We start from the raw sequence: 24,168 nt of genomic DNA, 5'->3' as shown, positions 1-24,168 counted from the left end.
TAGAGCACTGGCTTGAAGACCGAAGGGTCTCAGGTTTGATACCCAGTAAAGGGCATGTGTACCTGGATTGCAGGTTCAATCCCCAACCCTGGTCAGAGTTGTGTGGGAGACAACCAATCAATGTGTCTCACACATAGATGTTTCTCTCTCTCCCTCCCTCCCTTCCACTCTATTTAAAAAAAAAAAAATCAATGGAAAAATATCTTCAGGTGAGGATTAACAACAACAACAAAATGTTAATAGCACTCTCCCTACAACTGAGAGAACCAAAAATGTCTCCAGAGACACAAAATGACAGCCAGTTAAAAACCACTGATCAAACTGATATACTTAAGTTTTGGGTTTATTTTTTAATAACAGAGAAGCTTTCCACTGAAAGAAACTAGTTGGGAAAACATGGCATCTACTGATTACTGAAATACTATTAACCTAGTTGAAGTATTCTGGTTAAACTAATTCTAGTGGATTAAAAGGTTACCCTGCCACCTTTTCCACTTACTAGATAACAGGTGTCACATGGAAAACACACAAAAAGTTTCTAAACTAGTCATCCTAAATTTAACTAACTCCAAGTAATCTTTAATTAACTCCTATTACATTAACCGCTGACTTACAGGTAATTAGTTATACTTCAAAATAAAAACCAAGCCCTGGCTGGTTTGGCTCAGCAGCTAGAGTGCCAGCCTACAGACCAAAGTCGGGGATTCGATATCAGTCAAGGGCACGTACTTTCGTTGCAGTTCAGTCCCCAGCCCTGGTCGGGGTTGTTCAGGTGGCAACCAGTCAATGTGTATCTCTCACATCAATGTTTCTCTCTCTCTCTCCCTCCCACTCTATCTGAAGATAAATAGAAAAATATCCTCCAGTGAGGATTAAAAATAAAAAGGCAAAATAAAAACCAAGACATTGATGAATAAAATGCAGGCCATGGGAATAAATGATCTTTTCATAAACATTTTAATTCCAAAGTACTAGTACTCTGAAAGTTATGATCCTCCAAACTGCAAAAAGCCCATATAAGAGCTGATTGCCCAAGGCCTCTATTTCTACCTACCTAATGTATCTTTTCTCCAATTTATAGCTAACGCTCAAAGTTAACAACTTTATACATGATTGACCAACTTCTTTTAAGGAAATTATGGCTGACATTTTAAGGAAATTATTATGACATTTCCTTCTTAGATGAAACTAATAATGCCTGAAGACAATTCTCAATATATAGAAAAATTCACATATGTATTCATATATTCAAACATTCTATCACTTTCCCTAACTCCTGTTTTCCAACTCTAGCTTTTTTTCTTCAGTTACTGTAAGTCAAAACAAACCACTAAAATTAAGAAGCACAAAAGGTACATACAGGGGTGGGCAAAAGTAGGTTCATAGTTGTAATACAAATAAATAATACAATAAATAATAATACAAGAATAAACAGTTTCATATACTCACAACTGTAAACCTACTTTTGCCACACCTGTAAATTATGTTAAAGAATAAAAATTTTTTTATTTAAATTTTTTTTTTTATCCTCACCCGAGGGCATTTTTCAATTTTTTTGTACAGATAGAGTGGGAGGGAGAGAGAGAAAGAGAGAGAGAGGGAAATATCGAACTGGAAGAGACACATCGAGTGGCTGCCACCTGCACGACCAACCAGGGCCGGGGACAAACTGCAACCGAGGTACATGCCCTTAGCGGGAACCGAACCCGGGTCTCTCCGGACCGCAGGCGGACGCTCTAACTGCTGAGCCAAACCGGCCAGGGCATAAAAATTTTTTTAAAAATTGTTTTTTCTTTATTGATTTGAGAGAGAGAGGAAGGGAGAGGGAGAGAGAGATAGAAACATCGATGAGAGAGAACATCGATTGGCTGCTTTCTGCTTGCCCCCCACTGGGGATTGGGCCCACAACCTGGGCATGTGCCCTGACCAGGAATCAAACTGATGACCTCTTGGTGCTGAGCCACACTGGCCGGGCAAGAATAAAATATTTTTAAACATAAATTTGACATTTCAAATAACCAGTATTAACCATTTAAATTCAGTTACACTGCTTTACTGTTGTTCATATTTAAAAAGTGCCATTTCTGCCCTGACCAGTGTGGCTCAGTTGGTTGAGCGTCATCCCATACAAGGAAAGGTTGCAGGTTCAATTCCCCGTTAGGGTACATACCTAGATTGCAAGTTAGTTCCCAGTCAGGGCACTTATGAGAGGCAACCAGTGGATGTTTCTCTCTCACATCGATGTTTCTCTTCCTTCCCCTAACCCCTATCTTCGGGGGAGGATTAAAAACATTTTAAAGTGCCATTTCTGCTCTGGCCAGTTTGTCTCAGTGGTTAGAGTGTTGGCCCACATACCAAAGAGTCTGGGGTTCAATTCCCAGTCAAAGGCACATACCTTGGTTGGAGGTTATATCCCTGGCCACGGTGGGGGTCATGTGGGAAGCAACTGATCAATGTATCTTTCACATCAATGTTTCTTTCTCTTTCTCTCTACCACCCCCCCCCCAATCTAAAAATCAATGGAAAAATATCCTCAGGTGAGGATTAAAAAATAAAGTAAGTACTTCAATGTCAGAGACTGGGTATTTTCTCTCTGAATTCCCAACATTAAAAACAGTACCTAACACCCAGCATATGTTTAATATTAATTGCATGAAATGAATGAATAAACAAAATTTCAATTAAAAAAATAAAAATAAAGTGCTATTTCTATTTTTTCATAGCAAAAGTTAAAGTATGGCAATATTATAAATGAAAGTAATAGGTAAGCCTAAGAATAGATCCAACTATCACTTGTAAAAATATTTTTTTTCTACGAAAATAACTACCAAAAAAATTTTAAAATAACCAGAAAAAATTTTAGGCACAATGTAGTATATTATAACTAAGGTCAATTGAAAAATAAGATGAGAATATCCGACAACTTCCCTGTAGTTTAATAGCATAGTAAGATACTTCGTTTTATCAAATTCTCTTCATAGTTCTATACTGTTATTACTCCACCTTACCATCTTCATCAACAGTAAGGTCCACAACTTCTGCTGCATTCTGCCTCAAGGGCTGTATCACAGTAGAAATCCTACTGCGGTTCCGTGGCTCCTGTGGTCGACTTGTATGAGAACTTGAACCTTGACTCCAATGAGATCTGGAGTGTCCAAGGGTTGAACGAGACCTTAAATGATACCAATATTAAAGTAGTAAATATAAAAAAACACATAAAAATTTTAATTAACCAAGAATAAGCCTTTCTTTACAGAATAATCTGGGTAGTACTTCATGAAAGACTTCTCCAAATAAACAATGGTCATAGAATTAAAAATTATGACTAGCACAATGTCTGTCTGGCATTCAATAAACAGCTTCTGAATGTTCACCATCTAACTGACCTAAGAATGTGAGAAATAATATTATCATCTTGTACCAACCACTGGTATAAACAAGATTCTGTTTCAAAAATGCTGCTCTATTCAATGGTTAGTTTGAATATTCGCCTGGATTATAATCAATTACTTACATTTTATGTAAATACCTAAATTTAGTTACCAAAGATAAAGTAACAAAAATAGCAATACCTGAACATTTAATGTCCATATGATCTTATATGTTTAGCCCAGACTGGATTCGCAAAACATAGCTTTGGGAGTCCTAAACCAAGCTAAAATTCTGGTACTGATCTACAAGAGATTCAAGGCACCAGAGATATTTCCTGGGATCAGAAGTAAGGATAGCCCTTGTGGGTGTAGCTCAGGGTCTCAGGTTTGATTCCCAGTCAAGGGCATGTACCCAGGCTAGCAACATGTGGTATGATACTCTCTTGTGAGGCTGGGCAGTGGTAGCAAGCTGCAGCTCCCAATTAGCCACCTGATTATGAGGATAAACGAGTGTGTCTTCATTGATGATTCTGTCCAACTGTAGGCTAATGTAAGTATTCTGAGCACATTTAACGTAGGCTAGGCTAAGCTATGATGCTTAGTAGGTTAGGTGTGTTAAATGCATTTTCTTTTTTCTTGATTTCTTTTCTTTTTAGGTAAAATTGATATGTAATATTATTTAAATGCATTTTCAATTTATAGTATGGTAAACTTACAATGGGTTTATTGGGACGTAACTCCCACTGTAAGTTGAGGAGCATTGCAGTTTGAAGCCTTAAGAAATACCACTTATGCCCTGGCCGGTCCTGAGAGACCCGGGTTCGGCTCCCGCTAGGGGCGCGTACCTCGGTTGCAGTTTGTCCCCGGCCCTGGTCGGTCGTGCGGGTGGCAGCCACTCGATGTGTTCCTTTCACATCGATGTTTCTCTCTCTCTCTCTGTTCCTCTCTCTCCCTCCCACTCTACCTGAACAAAAAAATGGGAAAATTTCCTCGGGTGAGGATAAAAAAAAAAAAAAGAAATACCACTTATGCCTGGCCAGTGTGGCTTTGTGGATTGAATGGTGTCCCATGGACTGAGAGGTCCCGGTTCAATTCCCAGTCAGGGCACATGCCACGTTTCAGGCTCAATCCCCAATGGAAGGCATGCAGAAGGAGGTTGATTGATGTTTCTTTCTCACATCGATGTTTCTATCTCTCTCCCTTCCTCTCTAAAAAAATCAATAAAAACATATTAAAAAAAAAAAAAGAAAGAAATAGTCCCTGTGCCCTGGCCAGTTTGGCTCAGTAGTTAGACCACTGGCCCACAGACTGAAGGGTTGCACATTCGATTCCCAGCCCTGGTCAGGGTCCTTCAGGAGGCAGACAACGGATGTGTCTTTCTTACATCAATGCCGCCCACCACCCCATTCACTCCTTCCAGCTTTATCAAAGAAAACCAGAGCCCCGAGTGAGGATTAACAAAAATAAAAAGAGATATCACTTGTTTGAGCTGCTTTGTGCCTCTACAGTATGTAACCACAAACCCTCAACACCTAACTTTTAGCATCTTCTAATTATATGTGTGGTATTGTATGTGTGTACCTAAATTTCTTACAGGTATACATTTCATTAAAATTTTTCTTAAGCCCTGGCTGGTTTGGCTCAGCAGTTAAGAGCATTGGCCTGCGGCTCAAAGAGACCCGGGTTCAGTTCCTGTTAAGGGCACGTACCTTGGTTGTGGTTCATCCCCAGCCCCAGTTGGGCTTGCGTGGGCAGCAACCAGTCAATGTGTCTCTCTCACATCGATGTTTCTCTCCCTCTCTTCCTCTCTCTCTCCCTCCTGCTCTATCCAAAGATAAATGCAAAAATGTCCTCGGGTGAGAATAAAATAAAAAAAATTTTTTTTCTTAAGAATTCACTGTAATGATCTAAATGACTAAAGATACGGAAGGAGCCCTGGCCGGTTTGGTTCAGTGGTTAGAGCATCGGCCTGCAGTCCAGAGAGACCGTGTTCAGTTCCTGCTAAGGGCACGTACCTCGGTTGCAGTTTGTCCCCGGCCCTGGTTGGGTTGTGTGGGTGGCAACCACTCAATGTGTCCCTTTCACGGCGATGTCTCTCTCTCTCGCTCTCTCTCTCCCCCCTCCTCCCACTCTACCTGAACAAAAAAAATAGAAAAATGTCCTCAAGTGAGGATTAAAAAAAATAATAAATAAATAAATTAATAAATAAATAAATTAATTAAATAAAATAAGGATACAGAAGGATAATATACAGAATATGCAGTTCTAAGGTTCCAGGAGAAAAATCTGTTTTAGAAAGACAGGGCTTATGAAGTCAGTATTTTCTCCTGCCCAAGCTGAATGTAAAACTACTTATAGGCTTACTGTTAGAATGTATGAAAACGGTGAGCCATATTCATAATATACCGTTAAGCAGGGGTGCAAGCTTGACCATTCAGAAATGAACTCCAAGGTTCAAACTGGGCTGAAAATGGTCTCAGCAACTGTAAAAACTAAGAGTTTAGAAAAGATTCAAATTTGAAAACACTGAAGCAATAGGAGTATGAAAATTAATTCCTGAGATACAGTATAAAAAAAAAAGGACAGCACATTCCAAGAAGAATTGTATAGACAGAAGCATGACAGCAAAAAACTGTCTCAGGATGAAATGGTTTTGGATGAGGAGAGAGATCACCATTTAAAATTCTTGAGAAACCAAGATTAGGATAAGACTGAGTAGTCTATTTCTGAGAAGTTGTTAATAGCTGCAGAAAATTCCAGGTCCTCTTCACAATACTTTTGTGAAAGCTCCATAGGCTGCTTTAACTCAAATATTATGTGGAGTGGAGCATCAGCAAAAAAACTTGATGTATAAAGAACAGTTGATGTATGTGGCAAATGTTAAATCCTGACACAAAAGAATCTGAAACACAGATGCAGTCTCTCTTAAAGAGAAAGGGCCAACAGCCAACTAAACAGTAACAAACTTAATACCCTATGTAACAATAAGGAAAATAAACACAGGTCATGAGCACTGTGTGTCTTTTTAAGATCACTGTTTATCATCATGGTAAATACATCTGCTTTAACATTAAGTGTCTCCATGACAAGAAAGATCTACAGTTCCACAAGGAAAAACAGGTCCTAAATTTTAGCAATCCTTGTAGCTCATAAAAACTAAGTCAGTGCTGCCCTGGACGGTTTGGTTCAGTGGTTAGGGTCGGCCCATGGACTGAAGGGTCATGGGTTAGAATCCTGGTCAAGGGCATGCACCTCAGTTGCAGGTTTGATCCCCAGCCCTGATCGGGGTGGCAACCACTCGATGTGTTCCTTTCACGTCGATCTTTCTCTCTTTCTCTCTCCCTCCCACTCTATCTGAACAAAAAATAAAAAAATGTCCTTGGGTGAGGATAAAAGAAAGAAAGGAAGAAATAAAACAAACTCTATTTTCTAAAACACTAAGTAAAATTACTGTTTTTCTGGAGCATTGACTCTTAACTTTCACTGTACACTTGGGGTGCTTAAAAAATACTGACCCCTAATACTCTGGTTCAGTTGGTATGGGGCACACTCCAGGCAACAACATACCTTTCTTTTAAAACCTCCCAGGTGCGTTTAATGTAGCCTGGTTTGAAAACCACTAATCTAGTATATACATACTCAAACTAGGTCTCCAAAAAAATGGTAAAAGAAAGATGCAGCCCAGCCAGTGTAGCTCAATAATTGAATGTTGACCCTGCCATGCACCAAGAGGTTGCTGGTTTGATTCCCAGTCAGGGCACATGCCCAGTCCCCAGTAGGGGGCATGCAAGAGGCAGCCAAATGATGTTCTCTCTCATCGATGTTTCTATATCTCCCTCTCCCTCTCCCTTCCTCTCTCCAATATCAATCAATAAAAATTATTTTTTTAAAAAGATGCAAATATCTGCCACATAAATATGTTTAAATATTTCTATTTAAAATTTCAAATATAGAAACTAGTAATTAAAACCTTACCGATAGCTTTCTCCAACTGTTACAATCTCCACTTCACTGTCAGTTGAGGTAACATTAATTTCTTCATTGGCAGTGATCTGGGGAGTGGAGGAAGCTTCTATCACCACAACATCTTCATCAATACTTCCTGGAAACAAACAAATTCAAAGGGCATCTGCCTGTTAGCTAATTGATATACAAAAAGTTTTATTTTTCCTTTGAAGATAAAATTCATTCCAAAAGTAAAAATCACATCTGCAAAAAAATGAAAGGTCTTGTTTTTTTTAATGTATTTTATTTTAGAGAGAGAATAAGGGTGTGGGGAGAGAGAGAGAAACATCAATGAAAGAGAGAAATCAATAACAATCTATTGGCTGCCTCCTGTGCACCCCCCCACAGTGGACAGAATCCACAATCCAGGCATGTGCCCCGACCAGGAATCAAACTGGTGACCTCTTTGTCCATGGCTTGACACTCAACCACTGGGTCACACCAGCCAGGCAAAACAAAAAGTTTTTTAAAAACAGCTCAAAACACATAGTAAAAACAGTACTTACTTTCTTGATCTGTATCTCTTCAGATGTTCATCTCCTCTTTTATAATTTTTGTTTGTTTTTTATAAACTTTTAGTGGTCTCCCTATGAATTTGTATGATATTATACAGACATCATCACTGTTATATCTAAAGGTACTGCTTTAAGATCTAATAGAAGATATTCACAATCTAGCCCTGGCCGGTGTGGCTCAGTTGGTTGAGTGTCATCCCATGCACCAAAAGGTTCCATTTCCTTCCGATCGATCAGGGCACATGCCTGCAGGTTGTGGGTTCTATCCCCAGTAGGGGGTGTGCAAGAGGCAGCTGATCAATGTTTCCCTCTCACATCGTTTCTCCCTCTAAAATCAATTTTTAAAAAAGATATCTACATTCTTTATTTTTCCTTTAATATCTAAAATATGTATTTGCTATATATTTTCTTCAAAGTTATATTTTTCTGTGATATAGCATTTTTAAAGAAACACACATATTAGATTTTTAGTTTTATGCTATGAAATTGTAAATTTTTGTACATGTTTTTTTCTAAATTATTCTGTATGGAAAGTGTTTACTTATATGGAGCATGGGTACATACTATATTTGGTCCAATGTGTTTCCTTAATTATTTATTTCATCTAGAACCAATTTTTATTTATAGTATTAGATAAGAATATAAATACAATCTGGCTATTGCCGAACCATTTCTTGAAACATCCTTCCTTTTCCCTCAAATTTTGAAACCTCCCTTAAATATTCTTATATGTTTTAGATGATACTGTGAAGTCATCTACTAATTTGACCTAGATTCTTGTGTCGGGGTAATTCTATTTTTATTTTATTTTTTTTCTCCAATTGGGGTAATTCTATTTTTCAAACAGCTTTTCTGAGGTATTAGTTTCATAACCTAAAATTAACATATTGTCTCACAAAGAGATTATTTGCACACACATGCTCGTAACCAAGAGGTGAAAGCAACCCAAAAGTCCACCAGTGAATGAATGGATAAACTAAATGTGGTATAGCCCTAGATGGTTTGGTGCAGCAGTTAGAGCCTCTGCCCAAGGACCAAAGGGTCTCTGGTTGAATTCCCTGCGAAGGGCACATACCTGGGTTGCAGGTTCAATCCCTGGCCACAGTTGGGGTCATGCGAGAGGTAACCCATTCTATCTAAAAAAATCAATGGAAAAATATCCTCGGGTGAGGATTAACAACAACAAAAAAAGTAGTGTAGGCATAGAATGGAGTATTATTTGGCCTTTGCCCTGGCTCAGTGGTTAGAGCATCGGCCTCTGGTCCCAAGAGACCTGGCTTCAGTTCCCGCTAGGGGCATGTACCTCGGTTGCAGTTTGTCCCCAGCCCTGGTTGGGTTGTGCAGGTGGCGACTACTCGATGTGTCCCTTTCACGTCAATGTTTCTCTCTCTCTCTCTCCCTCCCACTCTATCTAAACAAAATATCAAAAAATGTCCTCGAGTGAGGATATAAAAAAAAAAAAATGAAGGCACTATGCCCCTAATAGGTATAGCTCAGTTGGCTGGGCATCATCCTGTGCATCAAAAAGTTGCTGGTTCGTTTCCCAGTCAGGATACATGCCCAGGTTGTGGGCTCAATCCCTGGTAGGGGGTGTAGATGAGGCAGCCAATGGATGTTATGCTCTCACATCAACGTTTCTCTCTCTCTTTTCACCTTTCTCTAAAAATCAATACACTATTAAAAAGTAAATATTTCTTTTTAAATGAAAGGAAATACTATCACCTGCTGCAACATAAATGAACCTTGAGGACATTATGCTAAGTGAAATAACCCACACAAAAGAACTGCATGATTCCACTGGTTCACAGAGAAAGTAAAATAGTGATGACTAGGGCTGGGGGAAAAGGAAACTTGTTTAATGGATATGAAGTTTCAGATTGCAAGATGAAAAAGTTCTGGAGATGTGTTTCACAACATAGTGAATACATTGCTGAACTGTATACTTGATAGGCCCTGACTGGTTTGACACAGCAGTTAGAGTGTTGGCCCGTAAACCAAAGAGTCGCAGGTTCGATTCTGGTCAAGGGCACATACTTTGGTTGCAGTTTCGGGCCCTGGCCCTGGTCAGGGCCGTTCAGGAGGCAAGCAATTGATGTGTCTCTCTCACACTGATGATTCTCGCTCTCTCTTTTTCTCTCCTCCCTCCTTCTCTCCCTTCCACTTTATCTGAAGATAAATTAAAAAATATTCTCGGGTGAGGATTTTTAAAAAACTGATTAAGATAGTAAAAAAATTATGCTCTATTTCTTCTCTTGCTATATTTTTCCATAAATCTGGTACTGAATGTCTGTAAGCACTCCTTTCTTTTCAATACTATCACCTGTCAATGTAAAGATCAACCAACCAAGTGTAAACTTATAAACTACAAATCATGTTTGTAATAAGAATACTGAGAGCTAAATATTCCACCCATTTTAAGTGTACATTTCTCTGGTTTCAGTAAATTTTTAGAGCATAACCATCACCTCATTCCAGTTTTAGAACATTTCCAACACCCTAAAAAAATCCCGCATGTCCTGTTTAAGTCAATCATCATCACTCCCTATAACCCTAAAAGAACTGACCTATTTTCTGTCATTATGGATTGGTTTGTATCTTCAAGAGTTCTACAGATATAGAGTCATACATTACATACACTTTTGAGTCTGTTTTCTTTCATTCAGTGCACTTACTCTGAGATTTACTCAAATTGTATTAATAGATCACTTTTTTTAAAAATATGTTTTTATTGATTTTTTAGAGAGACAGTAAAGGCAAGATAGAAACATGACGGTGAGAGAGAACCATCAATCAGCTGCCTCCTGCATGCCGCTCTACTGAAGATCAAGACTGAAACCCGGGCATGTGCCCTGACTGGGATCTCAGTCCATGGGAGGACACTCAATCCACTGGGTCACACTGGCCAGGCAGCTCATTCTTTTTTATTGCTGAGTACTAGCCTATCATATGAATATACAGTTTGCTTATCCATTCTTCTGTTGATGGACACCTGGATTTTTTTCACTTTTGGCTATTTTACAGAAAAAGCTTCTGTAAACATTTGTCTATAAGTCTCCATATATACATGTATTTTCATTTTTTTCTTGGGTAAATATTTAGAAATTTAATTCCTAGGTACTATAGTAAATTTATGTTTAACTTTTTTTTTTTATCCTCACCAGAGGACATTTTTCTACTTTTTATTCAGACAGAGCAGGAGGGAGAGAGAGAAACATCGACGTGAAAGGAACACGTCCAGTGGCTGCCACCTGCATGACCCAACCAGGGCTGGGGACAAACTGCAACTGAGGTACGTGCCCTTAGCGGACACCGAGCTGGGGTCTCTGCGGACCGCAGGCCAACACTCTAACTGCTGAACCAAACCAGCCAGGGCGTGTTTAACTTTTTAAAGTTATGCCAAACTGTTTTCCTAGAAGGCTGTAGGAAAAGGAGGGCTCCAGTTTCTCTACGGCCTCATCAATAACTGTTATTGCCTCTTTTTTATTATAGCTGTTCTAGTGTTCTACATAGTGGTAGTTCACTGTGGTTTTGATCTTTATCGTAACTAATGATGCTGAGTATTTTTTCAAGTGTTTATTAGCCACTTTGATGAAATGTCTATTCAAATATTTTGCCATGTTTAACCTGGACTTTGTTTTTATTATTGATCTGTAGGAGTTCTTCATATATTTGCAATACGAGGTCTTTTATCAGATACATTATTGGTAAATATTTTCTCCTAGTCAGTAGCATGTCTTTTATTTTCTTAATGATGTTGTTAAAGCAGTCTTTAATTTTGATGAAGTCCAAATTAGCAATTCCTTTCATGTATCGTGCTTTTGGTGACATGTTTAAGAAATCTCTGCCTAGCCCTGGGTGGTTTTGCTCAGCGGTTAGAGCGTTGGCCCTTGGATTGAAGTTTCAGGTTCGATTCCCAGTCAAGGGCATGTACCTGGGTTGCAGGTTCAATCTCCAGCCTGGTCAGGGTCATGCAGGAGGCAACGATCGATGTCTCTCTCTCATATCAATGTTTCTCTATCTCTCCCTCCCTCCCTTCCACTCTATCTAAAATAATCAATGGAAAAATATCCTCGAGTGAGGATTTAAAAAAAAAAAAAGAAATCTCTAAGTGAAGGTCACTAAGAATTTCTCCTATGTTTCTTTTAGAAGCTTTATATTTTAGCTATTACATTTATGTCTAGGATCCATTTTAATTTGTGTCTAACATGATGTAAAAGGTTTAAATTCATTTTTCTTGCATGTGAATCGACAGCTGTCCTAATACCATTAGTTGAAAAGACTAAAACACTTCTATTTTGATACCTAGATTAAGGTTTTCCTCATTATTATTCATAATTATAAAATCAAGATGAAAGAAAAAATTCTGAGATTTGGACTGGAGCAACATTAATAAAGCCCTGACATGTCTTATATATATATTTACTTAAATATAAATATATAAAATATATAAATATATAAAATACATATATCTATTTTTCTCATCCAGCAATTAATCTTGTTATCTACCAAAGTCATCTTTTATAAATCTCTAAAGAATTTGTAGGATTTGGTTTGATTATAAATGTAACTTTCTATAATGCTACATAATTTTATTAATAGAGGCCAAATATACTCTTATTAAGACTATTCATATACTTTATTCTCTTTGCTGCTTCTGTAAGTGAGCTCTCTTTTTCATCATATTTTCTACTAGTATGTGGGTATTCCATTGATTTTTATATTCATTTTTATCCAACTCACTGAACTACTGCTTACCACAATGACAACAAATGGTTCAACACTCTTGTCACTGAAATTTATGCAGTCTACATTCCTTCACCCAAGGTACTATTCCTTGACAACCTTGGAATTTTATCTCTAATACATCTCTACATCATGAGACATCTGCACTACTTCAAAAGCTGGCCAGTATCTGGACGAGGTACAAGCCCATGACAAGGTTCTACAACATATTCTCTGATAGTCCAAAGAGGAGAACAAAGTAGGCACTAATAAACACAGAGGCAATAAAAGATTATCTGATTTGAAGTAAATTATCTTTGAATATTTCATAATATCATATTTATATTTTGGAATATTTGCAAATTGTTCGATCGATTAAATAAGAAAATTAAGATTTAACAATTATGAGATGCACGTTTTTGAAGTAGTTTCTAAGTTCTAAAGATTACACACATAGACATACTGAGGTATGATATATTTTTAACGGCTTAAATATATCTTATAAGCAGAGAAAACAAAATAGCAACACTCAAGTAGCTATTTAAAATAATATTCTAAATTGAATTTCCAAATTACCTTTTCAATTCTTGCTTCATAATCATGTACACGATGCAGCTTAAGGTAGGAGTACAAAGGGAATTATATATTTAAAACTAAAAGCATTATATATATATATATAAATTAAACACCATGGATTTTTTTTTTAACTTCCCTTATTTTAACTCACCAACAGGACATTACCTTTCTACAATGAAGAAAATCTACATCTACATATTAACTTTATTAGTGATTTCTCTCCATTTATGTGTACGTGAAATTTCTTTAAAAGCCTACAAAAAGTAAACTAATATTATTAAACACTTTTATATAGTTAAGCAGAGTCAACTACAAATGGAATGTTTTTGAAGTTCCAATGATAAATGATCCAGGTAGCTAATGCATTAAATTTCAATTTATATAATTTGTTATAAACAGAGAGATCGTGTAACTAAAGGTTATATAAAATGCATCTTTACAAGCATAATTTCAGGAAAAAGGAAATTACTGATTACTTCTAAGTAGTAAGACTGGGACCTTAGAAAAAGAGGTAACCCCTGGCCAGTTTGGCTCAACAGTTAAGAGTGTCGGCCTGAGGACCAGAGAGTCCTGGTTTCGGTTCCTGCTAAGGGCATGTACTTCGGTTGCAGTTTGTCCTTGGCCCCCATTGGGATCGTGTGAGTGGCAACCACTCGATGTGTCTCTCTCGAGTGGAGTTTCTCTCTCTCTTCCTCCCTCACTCCCTCCTGCTCTATCTGAAGATAATGCAAAAAAAAGTCCTCAGGTGAGGATTAAAAAAAAAGAGGTAAATTTTTATTTCTTACTTTATATTTCCTTGGTACTTCTAAAATTCCATATCATTTGAATATTATTGAATCATATTTTTAAAAATATAAAACACTGGTCTAGAAACCAGAAAACATCAGGAATTTTGTTTCAACTTTTGGATTTCTATTTCCAGAGACAAACATTTATGGGTAATATTTGAAAATAATGTAGTTTACGTAATATAGTTCTTCCAAGAAAGAAAAATACCACATGCTACAATAAGTATTAAACAAGATTTAAAAATGAATTATAGAGTCTTCATTTGTCTTGAATGCTTGAGAATATATGAACTCCTTTCTTCCTCGAAAGACACTGATACTGCATTGCCCAGTGGTTAGTGTGTCAGCCTACGTGCTAGAGGGTCATGGGTTCAATTTCCAGTTAAGAGCACATACTTGGGTTGCAGGTTTGATCCTTGGCCAGTCAGGGATTGTACAGGAGGCAACCAATTGATGTCTCGCTCTCTCTTCCCCTCCCCCCTCCTTTCCACTCTCTCTAAAAAAAATCAGTGAAAAAAATATCCTTAGGTGGGGATAAGAAAAAGAAAGAAAGATACTGATACTGACCTAGATTTACTCTATTTTCATACCTCCAACAAACATCAACTTGGAACTTCTGCATCACATTACCAACCATCCTGCCTTACTAATTTCAAGCAGAAATTGGGCTATGCAGCACCCTTTCCCCAAACTCTTCACATTCTAACTAGATGAGAAAAATGTGAAATGTGACAATTAAGCAAGACAATTCCTATTCTCACTTTCCTCTTCCTTAAGACCAAAGGGAATGGTTCCTGTAACCATCCTAGCTGTAGTATGATCTCAATAAACTCTTTTTAAAGTAAGTTTTTGGGCCCAGCCGGTGTGGCTCAGTGGACTGACCATTGTCCCAGGGACTGAGGTCCCAGTTCGATCCCCAGTCAGAGCACATGCCCAGGTTTCAGTCTCAATCCCCAGTAGGGGGTGTGCAGGAGGCAGCCAATCAATGTGTGTGTGTGTCTCTCTCCCTAAAAAGTCAATAAAAACATATTTCAAAAATAAATAAAACAAATATTTGGGTAGGTTAAAAAAAATGAACTGAACATGGCTAAGACTAAAAATAAGAACAAAGTTACTGGTTCAGGATATGGAAAGGGAGTCCTAGAAAAGGAAGGAATCCATAAAGAAGACTAGCAGGTTCTACCTTTAAAAAGCAAGACATCAGGCAAAGACTGAGAAAGCTTTTCGTCAGTATTAAAAACCATACTCTGGAGTGCTCCCCCTCTTGGGAGCATGCCTGTGCCTTTCCCTTCCCCCTCTTCTTCCCACCAGGTGTGTTACCTTTGCCTTTCTCTCTCCTAAGCTCCAAGGACCCTTCTTCTCCCTCTGTAACTTGTTTCCTGGGTCTACAAAACCCAGCTGGCTCATTTCTAATAGCTCTATAACTTTCTAAATAAACTTTCTCTTATAATTTGAAAAAACAAACAAACGAAACCATAATCTTAACCCTTTAAAAAGCTTTCCCTATCCCCTATTTCCTTACACATTCACAAGAAATTAATCTTTCCCTCAGTTCAGACTTTATTCCTCAAAGATCACTTCACTTCAACTTCTTTTAAATTAAAACAAACTGTAAAAATGATGTGTATGGAACATACTTTTACTTCATAGACTGTCTGTACAAAAACTTATTCTAGTTAAATATAACATTACTGAGGGGAGGGAGAGAGCACACACCAGTTAATCCCCTACCACAATTCCATTTTAACTGATTAGTCATATGCTCTACTGAGCACTGGCAGGATAATGTTTGTGTTCCAGTTTTAGAATAAATGTTACCTTCAAATACTTGAAATTGGTTTTCATTATAAAGAACATGACAAGTTAATAGTATACAATAAGACTAGAGTACTTAAAAGAAAAATAATATTGTGTTTTTTAGGGACTGAAATTGCTTTCACTGTGGTTGAATGTGAAAGGAATCCATCACACAGCTATCTGAAAAAGTATTCAGAAAACGTACTAGCCCTGGCCAGCGTAGCTCAATTGGCTGGAGCGTTGGCCTGTACACCAGAAGGTCAAGGGTTCAATCCTTGGTTGGAATGCATACAGCAGGCAACCAATCAATGTTTCTCTCTCACATAGATGTTTCTTTCTCTCTCTCTCTCTCTCCTTCCCTCCCTCCCTCCCTCCATCTCCTTGCCTCACTCTCTAAAATGAATTTTTAAAAAATCATACTTAAAAAAAAAGTTAAACATACTAAAGAAGTACTATAATAAAAATTATACTATAAATCAACAATTCACAAAATATAATTTAACATATATTAAATGGTAAAAATAGTTTTCTAACAAAAATAAAAATACCACCCTGGCCAGTTTGGCTCAGCGGTTAGAGCGTCGGCCTGTGGTCCAGAGAGACCCGGGTTCAGTTCCCACTAAGGGCGTGTACCTCGGGTGCAGTTTGTCCCCGGCCCTGGTTGGTCCTGCGGCTAGCGGCCACTCGATGTGTCCCTTTCACGTCAATGTTTCTTTCTTTCTCTCTCTCTCTCTCTCCCTCCCTCCCTCCCACTCTACCTGTACAAAAAATGGAAAAATGTCAGGTGAGGATAAAAAATAAAAAAAAATACCTGGCTTTACTTAATTTTTATCAGAAAAATTAAAATATTTTAAGAATTGAAGTAATTGTTTACTACTACAGTTGGTAATTTCTCTATATGGCTTAAAAATAACCCTGTATGGCCCTGGCTGGTATGGTTCAGCTGTTACATCAACCTGTGGTCCCGAGAGACCCGGGGTCAGTTTCTGCTAAAGGTACATACCTTAGTTGCAATTTGTCCCTGGCCCTGGTTGGGTTGTGTGGGTGGCAGCCACTCGATGTGTCCCTTTCATATTGATATTTCTCACACTCTCTCTTCTCTCTCTCTTCCTCTCTCTCCCTCCTACTCTATCTAAACAAAAAATAGAAAAAATGTCCTCGAGTGAGGATAAAAATAAATAAATAAATAACCCTGGCTGATTTGGCTCAGCAGTTAGAGCGTTGGCCCAGCGGACCAGAGAGACCCGGGTTTGGTTCCGGCTAAGGGCATGTACCTCGGTTGCAGTTTGCCATCCCCGGCCCCAGATGGGGTCGTGTGGGTGGCAACCAGTTGTGTCTCTCTCACATCAATGTTTCTTTCTGTCTCTTCCTCCCCCACCCCTCCCACTCTATCTGAAGATAAATGCAAAATGTCCTCGGGTGATAATAAAATAAAATAAAAACCAAATAAAATAAATAAAAGTTAATAGCCCGGCCAGTGTGGCTCAGTGGTTGAGCATCAACTCATGCACCAAGAGGTCGCCAGTTCGATTCCCAGTCAAGACACATGCCCAAGTTGTGGGCCAAATCCCCAGTGGGGGACATGCAGGAGGCAGCCAGTTGATATTCTCTCTCATCAATGTTTCTATCTCTCTCTCCCTCTCCCTTCCTCTCTCTCTCTATAAAAATCAATCAAGAAAAAAAAAATTTTTTTTAAGTTAATAGAGCCTCATATTCCTTTTGAATACAATGAAATCACTAAAATGTAGAAGAAAATAAGCACAAACACAATGCAATAGCTTCTGTGTTTTACTCAATTTAAGAAACATTTTTACCTGAGGGAACAGATGGATTGTTTTGGTGGTTTTCACTGGTAGAAACAAACAAATCTTCTCCTTCAGTTGATGAGCTCGAAGAGGATTCGCTGCTGAGGTCATTTTCACTGGAACTACTAGAACTGGGGAGCAATGCATACTTTCTTCGGGCTAACACTTCTCGTTTTTTCCTCTGCATTAATATCCTCTCTTTTTGTTTCTGTGTCCTCTGTGAGGAATTATTTTTTACAAATCTCTTTCTGCATGGAAGTCTCCTTAATGAACTACTATGAAAACAGGGTCTTTTCATTAACAATCCTGAAACGGATTCTGTCTCAGTAGGAGGCCACTTTTGGGACCGTGCACTATGAGTTCTACTTTTAGCACTCAAAATTGCCTGGGAATGTCTTACAGAGACTCCTTTATCCTCATCCGATGTCACAGTATCAGAATCTCCAAAATGCAGACTAGATGAAGGAGAAGAAAGACAATCGCTGAAAGAGGAATCATTGTCTTCATCACTTGGTGCTTCTAGGTGTTGCCTCAATCCTAATATTCCCTGGTTCTCTTTAACACAATTTTGCATGTAGGAAGGGCCAGCCTGCTGGCTTTTGCGTTTTTTCCTCACAACACTTTTTTCTTGCTCTTGTTGGTTACCATTCATGTCCTTCTCTTGTTTTTGAGAATCATCACACAAATGAGAGAATTCATTTCCCACTTTACTATTAATCATCTCAACTTCTGTAGGAAAACTTTTGGCTGCCCCAATGGGCTCTGGGTGCAAGAGGATCCCTTTCAGACTCTCCTGTGTCTTTGGTGCATCAGAAGTAATCTCACTCTTCATATCCACTTTTAAGGTATAGAGCTTGCTATATTCAGGAGTCCATTGAGACATGGGAAACTATAAGGAAGGCCTAGAAGACAAAATAAGATATTAAAAGGATTATTAACATGTTCTGTTATACTACTTAATTAAAGAGTACTCATAGTCCACTGAAAAATCCTTGATATAGGGCAGCACCTTTTCTCACCAGGATAGAAAATGGCTGTACTGTGTCATTTTACTATTCTTATAAAACATTTTTCTCTCTTATCTCTACCCATATACCCAATTTTTAGAAATTCACTCAAGATCACAGAACATAAGCCTACTTGAAAACTTCTGTTAACCAAAAACTGATTTTACTGTATGTCTTCCTACCTTTAGAAACACAACATATTTGGTTAAAATCACACAAGTTTTTCAAAATCTCTTATAGTAAAAAATGGATAAAAGAACTGGAATTCAAAAGACTGATTAGTCAGCAATGTATTTTTTCCCTGGTATCACATTTTAAAGTGATAATTACATTAAATATTTGTGAACATCTAGGTGGTTACTATGTTAGATGGATTACTATACATACTGAACCAGTATGAATATAGCTTCTCTTTCCCATGGGTCTTTCTTCCTTCATACTACACTATTCTCTAGTGAGAGTCTGAATTTACTGACAGACAGTACAAACAACTGTATTCGAGAAAGTTGTAGATACAGACAGTAAGACTCAAGCCAGACTGTGAGTTGCTTAAGATTATTCATTTAAAGCAGCAGAGCAGAACATAAAATCAAACTTCCTACAGCTAATCTAAGTATCTAAATCATTAATCTCTGAAATTATGAGCTGTTGAACAAAGGAATTTGGAATTAAAACTTCTACATCAATGCAATGTACATACAAGAATGGTGATAATGTAAAAGTTGTAAATACCCTGACTCAAAATGGAACATAATCATTAGAAAAGTAGTTAATGTGACAAGTAAAGAGCTTTACTAGTGCAAAATGATTAACCAATGTTAACATTTTAAAGTTTTTATTGAATAGACACACATATTCTAAGTTTATAGCTCAATGAATTTTCACAAAGTGAACACATCTATATAATTAACTCCAAGCTTCAAGATCAAGAAATATAAGACAGCCCTGGCCAGTTTGGCTCAGCGGTTAGAGCATCAGCCTGCAGACCGTAGGGTTATAGGTTTGATTCCCAGTCAAGGGCACATACTATGGTTGCAGATTCGATCTCTGGCCCGTCGGAGTCATGCGGGAGGCAACCAATCAATGTGTCTCTCTCACACAGATGTTTCTCTCTCTCCCTTCCTCCATCCCACTCGATCTAATAAACAATGAAAAAATATCTTCGGGTTAGGATTTAAAAAAAGAAAAAAAGAGTCCGCCAGTGTGGCTCAGTGGTTGAACAATGACCCATGCACCAAGGGATCGCTGGTTTGATTCCTGGTCAGGACACATGCCCAGGTTGCGGACCCAATCCCCAGTAGGGGGTATGCAGGAGGCGGCCAATAGATGTTCTCTCTCTCATCGATGTTTCTATCTTTCTCTCCTTCTCACTTCCTCTCTCTCTAAAATCAATAAAGGGAAAAAAAAAATTTTTTTTTAAAGAAATATAAGATAACCAGCACTACAGAAATCCCCTTCTGGTCACTTTACCCACCAAGAATTGTAATCATTATCGTAACTTCTAACACCATAGATTATTTTTGTATTTAACATGCACTTTTAAACTACTTTCTAAAAAGAGGTGGAAAAGATATTTAGTAGAAAGTTTTTTCCTTCTCCACAAATGACAGTTACAAAAATATACAATCTCACAGGTCTCACACTATATTTTAGTATATAACTATTATCAGAACAGATGACCATAATTAAAAAAAGAAACAGCTCATTTCTTTTATTTTTTTTTTTAATCTTCTTTTCACAGCATGAATTTTTTTGTGTGTGTGGTGCATGCCCTTAGCGGAAACTGAACCTGGGACTCTCTGGTCCACAGGCTGACGCTCAACCACTGGGCCAAACTGGCCAGGGCGAAACAGCTTATTTCTATAAAAATAAACACTTCTATCTTCAATTTTATTTACAAGGGCAGAAGTTGCTGTATCCAAGATCAGTCATCAAGCCCTGTATGGAGTTCAGCAGGATAAATAGTAAAGGAAGAACACAAAAATGAGTGAACATATGGGCACAGCAATGCACAAATTACAAAAGGAAGCCAGTCAGACAGGAATCACCATAATTAAATATAAGAAAACACAAGTTACAAAAATAAGGTACAAGTACATGTGATTTAAAATTCAAGGTCGGGGGAGGCTCACTACGATGGTTAGAACAAAAAACTACAGATAATACCAAGTGTTTTGGCAATGAACCCTTATACATATCTGGTAGGAATGTAAAATGGTATAGGTACTCTGGAAAGCAGTTCACAGGTTCCTCAAAAGATTAAACACAGAGTTACTACATAATCCAGCAATTCTACTCTTAGGTGTATACCCAAGAAAAATGAAAATATACATCCACAAAAAACTTACACACAAATATTCACAGCACCATTAGCCACAACAGCCAAAAAGTGTAAACAACACAGATGTTCATCAAATGATACACAGATCCATATATTGAGTTATTACTCAATTAAAAGAAATGAAGTGCTGATTCATGCTATATAGTACGATATGAACCTCAAAAACACCAAGCCAAGTAAAAGAAACCAGTCATAAAAGATTGTATATGGTAAGATTCCTTTTATAAGAAATGTCCAGAATAGGTAACTCTATAGAAATAGAAAGTAGATTGATTAGTAGTCTAGGGTTGGGGATATTATAAGGAATGAAGTGTGAAAGCCAAAAAGTATAGGGTTCATTTTTGGTAAACTGACAATGTTTTAAAATTGATTGTAGCGCTCTGGCCAGTTTGGTTCAGCGGTTAGAGCGTTGGCCTGCGATCCAGAGAGACCTGGGTTCGGTTCCCGCTAAGGGCACGTACCTCGGTTGCGGTTTGCCCCGGCCCTGGTTGGTTGTGCGGGTGGCAATCACTCGATGTGTCCCTTTCACGTAGATGTTTCTCTCTCTCTCTCTCTTCCTCTCTCCTCCTCCCACTCTATCTGAACAAAAAATGAAAAAAATGTCCTCAGGTGAGGATAAAAAAAAAAAAAATTAAAATTGTAGTAACAGTTGTTCAACTCTGTGATTACTGTAAAAACCACTGAATTGCATCCTTAAAAAGGGAGAATTGTACAGTATATGAATTGTATCTCAAAAAAACTGTTGCCAAAAAATCAAGAAGGCAAATATCAAGTTTTCTGGGCATCAGATAAGTATGAACCCCTCTTGTGAACAGTATCAAAAGTCATGTCATTTGGAGAGATCTGGGGTTCTTCCAGAAGTCCATGTCTCCCAGGAGTTGTGTTGAGTTGGGTCTCTGAGAAGTCTTTTTATGCTAAAGAAAAAAAAATTGTTTTAGGCTCCTCATCCTTAGTTACTAAGTCACCCTCTGGGTCTTGGTAATGGACATCCTGAGAGGCAATGAAAACTTGCCAAAAGGACAGATAAATTCTGAGAACAGGAATCTGTAAGTGAATTTACAAAGAAGTGATTCATAGTATAATTTACTAAGTTCAATTTCTTTTCCATCAGTTTGTGCCCCAAAGCCAAAACAATGATCTCTTTGTGGTTAACTCTGTTCTGTTTTTTGGTGTGTGTGTGTCCTGCTCAACTGGAGGATTGGAGGAGTAAGGGAAAGAGGTGGTATACAGTGTGGCGTGTGTCTATACAACAGAAACTGTTCTCTGAGTTATGTCATGCAGTCAATAAATGCAAAATTAACATCCCATATTATCTGAGATGTTCCCCACCAGGCAGTAAAACTTTATGCTCTATTTTGAATTGAGAAAAAGAGGAGTAAGTTCATGGAAAAAAATAAATATCAGTACTACATTTTTTAACTAAAAAGGCAGCAAAACTAACACAAAGGATCAATAAAGAATGTTCTGAACTATTTGCTATTTGATCAAATCTTAATCTAGTCTTTTATTTCTGTAAAATTTAATGGCTGATGTAATTTATAAAGGAGGCAAGTATGTACTAGATAGGTATACCTAACTCCTTGGCCAAAGTATGACTTTTTTGCTATTATACATTGTTTCAATACTGAAACTCTAATACTAGTCCCTCCTCTTTGTACTGGTTTGATTCAATCTTTTTTTGCTACTGGTACAATGGCAGCATACCAATTACTCCTGATATTAGTGTAGGAAAACCAGTTATAAATCTTGTACAAAAAAAGTACAAATAGTTAAACGTGCTAACTTTCAAAAATAAAAATTAGGGTTAAGATTTGGCAAATTACATTATAAATTAAATTTATGTTAGTATAAGGTGAGTAAAAACCCACTGAGATTACCAATACAACTCTGATAAACTCTACTTCTAAACTTGTTTAAAAACAGTCATTATTATTCAACCTTCACTACCAATGATAAATATAAATACTTGATAAATAAAAATGTAATGATTAATTTTATAGAGCTTTTAAAGGAAAAATATTTTAATAGAAATTCATGACATGGTTTTGAATTTTTTTTTTCTGATAGAGTAAAATGAAGAGAGGAAGATAGAGAGAAACATCGATGTGAGAGAAAGAGCGACATCAACTGGAAGCCTCCCACACAACCTTTACCAGGCATCAAACCTGCAACCCAGGCGCATGCTCTTGACCGGGAATCAAACCTGAGACCCTTTGGCCCACAGGCCAACGCTCTGACCACTGAGCCAAACCGGCCAGGGCTGGTGTTGTATTTTTCTATAAAAGTTTAAGATTACCAGAAAATAAACTGGAAATATGTCCACTGCAAGGACATTTACACAAGATATTAGGGATGGTGAATGGGGAAGGCTTCAGGAAGAATTCATAAATTGAGGGATAAATAAGAGTTAGACAAGGGGCTAACAGTACAGGTGGGGGGTAGCTGAAACAAAGAGGCGAGCCATTCTAAAATGTAAGACAATGAGCATGCCTCAAAAAATCCTAAACCAGCCCTGGCCGGTTTGGCTCAGCAGTTAGAGCCTTGGCCCGCGGTCCATAGAGACAGGGGGTTCAGTTCCCACTAAAGGCCAGTATGTCAGTTGCAGTTTGTCTTCAGCCCCAGTTGCAGAAGACAGCCACTCAATGTGTCCCTTTCACGTCGATCTTTCTCTCTCTCTCTCTCTCTCTCTCTCTCTCTCTCTCTCTTTCTCTTCCTCTCTCTCTTCCTCTCTCTCCCTCCCATTCTATCTGAACAAAAATGAAAAAATGTCCTCGGGTGAGGATGAAAAAAGAAAGAAAAAATCCTAAGCTAGAAAGTTACATCATGATAGCTGCACTTTACTTGGATCATTTGGTACTGTGTGAAAATGGACTGAAGTGGGCCAAAACTGTCTGCAGAATGAAAAACAGTTAAAAGGTTATTGCAATATAAGATAATAAAATATAAGAACAATAAGGGACGAGTGACTGGAACAGGGCAAGCACAAAATCCAGAGATAATGAAAACAGGATTACTAGGATTTTGTTAACATTTGGATAAAAAATACTCATTGCTACCATGTTAGTCCAAACTATCATAATATTTTGCTTGTACTACTGTGGAACAGGTTCCTAATTTTCTTATTTTTACCAATAATTCATTTCTATTTAGTAACTTGGGTGTACTCTAAGATTATAAATCACATAACACAATCCTGCTAAAAATTTTCCAGTGATTTCCAAATGTCTCAAAATTAAATCCA

General features: G+C 37.7%; 1 protein-coding gene across 2 annotated transcripts in view; it reads right to left on the bottom strand.

Moving 5' to 3' along the window:
• The window catches only part of RNF111 (ring finger protein 111), a 108,183-nt gene that overhangs the window by 35,621 nt on the left and 48,394 nt on the right, over nucleotides 1–24,168 (bottom strand). For both annotated transcript variants that reach the window (XM_036255859.1, XM_036255867.1), the window contains exons 2-4: nucleotides 17,589–18,481; nucleotides 7,347–7,473; nucleotides 3,009–3,172 (exon numbers count right to left, since the gene is read on the bottom strand). In XM_036255859.1, the coding sequence (XP_036111752.1) occupies nucleotides 3,009–3,172; nucleotides 7,347–7,473; nucleotides 17,589–18,462 (1,165 nt within the window). In that variant the 5' untranslated portion in view covers nucleotides 18,463–18,481. The remainder of the gene's footprint in view (nucleotides 1–3,008; nucleotides 3,173–7,346; nucleotides 7,474–17,588; nucleotides 18,482–24,168) is intronic.

This window comes from Molossus molossus, unplaced genomic scaffold, assembly GCF_014108415.1.
Source record: "Molossus molossus isolate mMolMol1 unplaced genomic scaffold, mMolMol1.p scaffold_m16_p_1, whole genome shotgun sequence".
NCBI lineage: Eukaryota > Metazoa > Chordata > Mammalia > Chiroptera > Molossidae > Molossus > Molossus molossus.
Note: the sequence above shows the minus strand (reverse complement) of the source record. Positions and strands in the feature narration are given on the sequence as shown.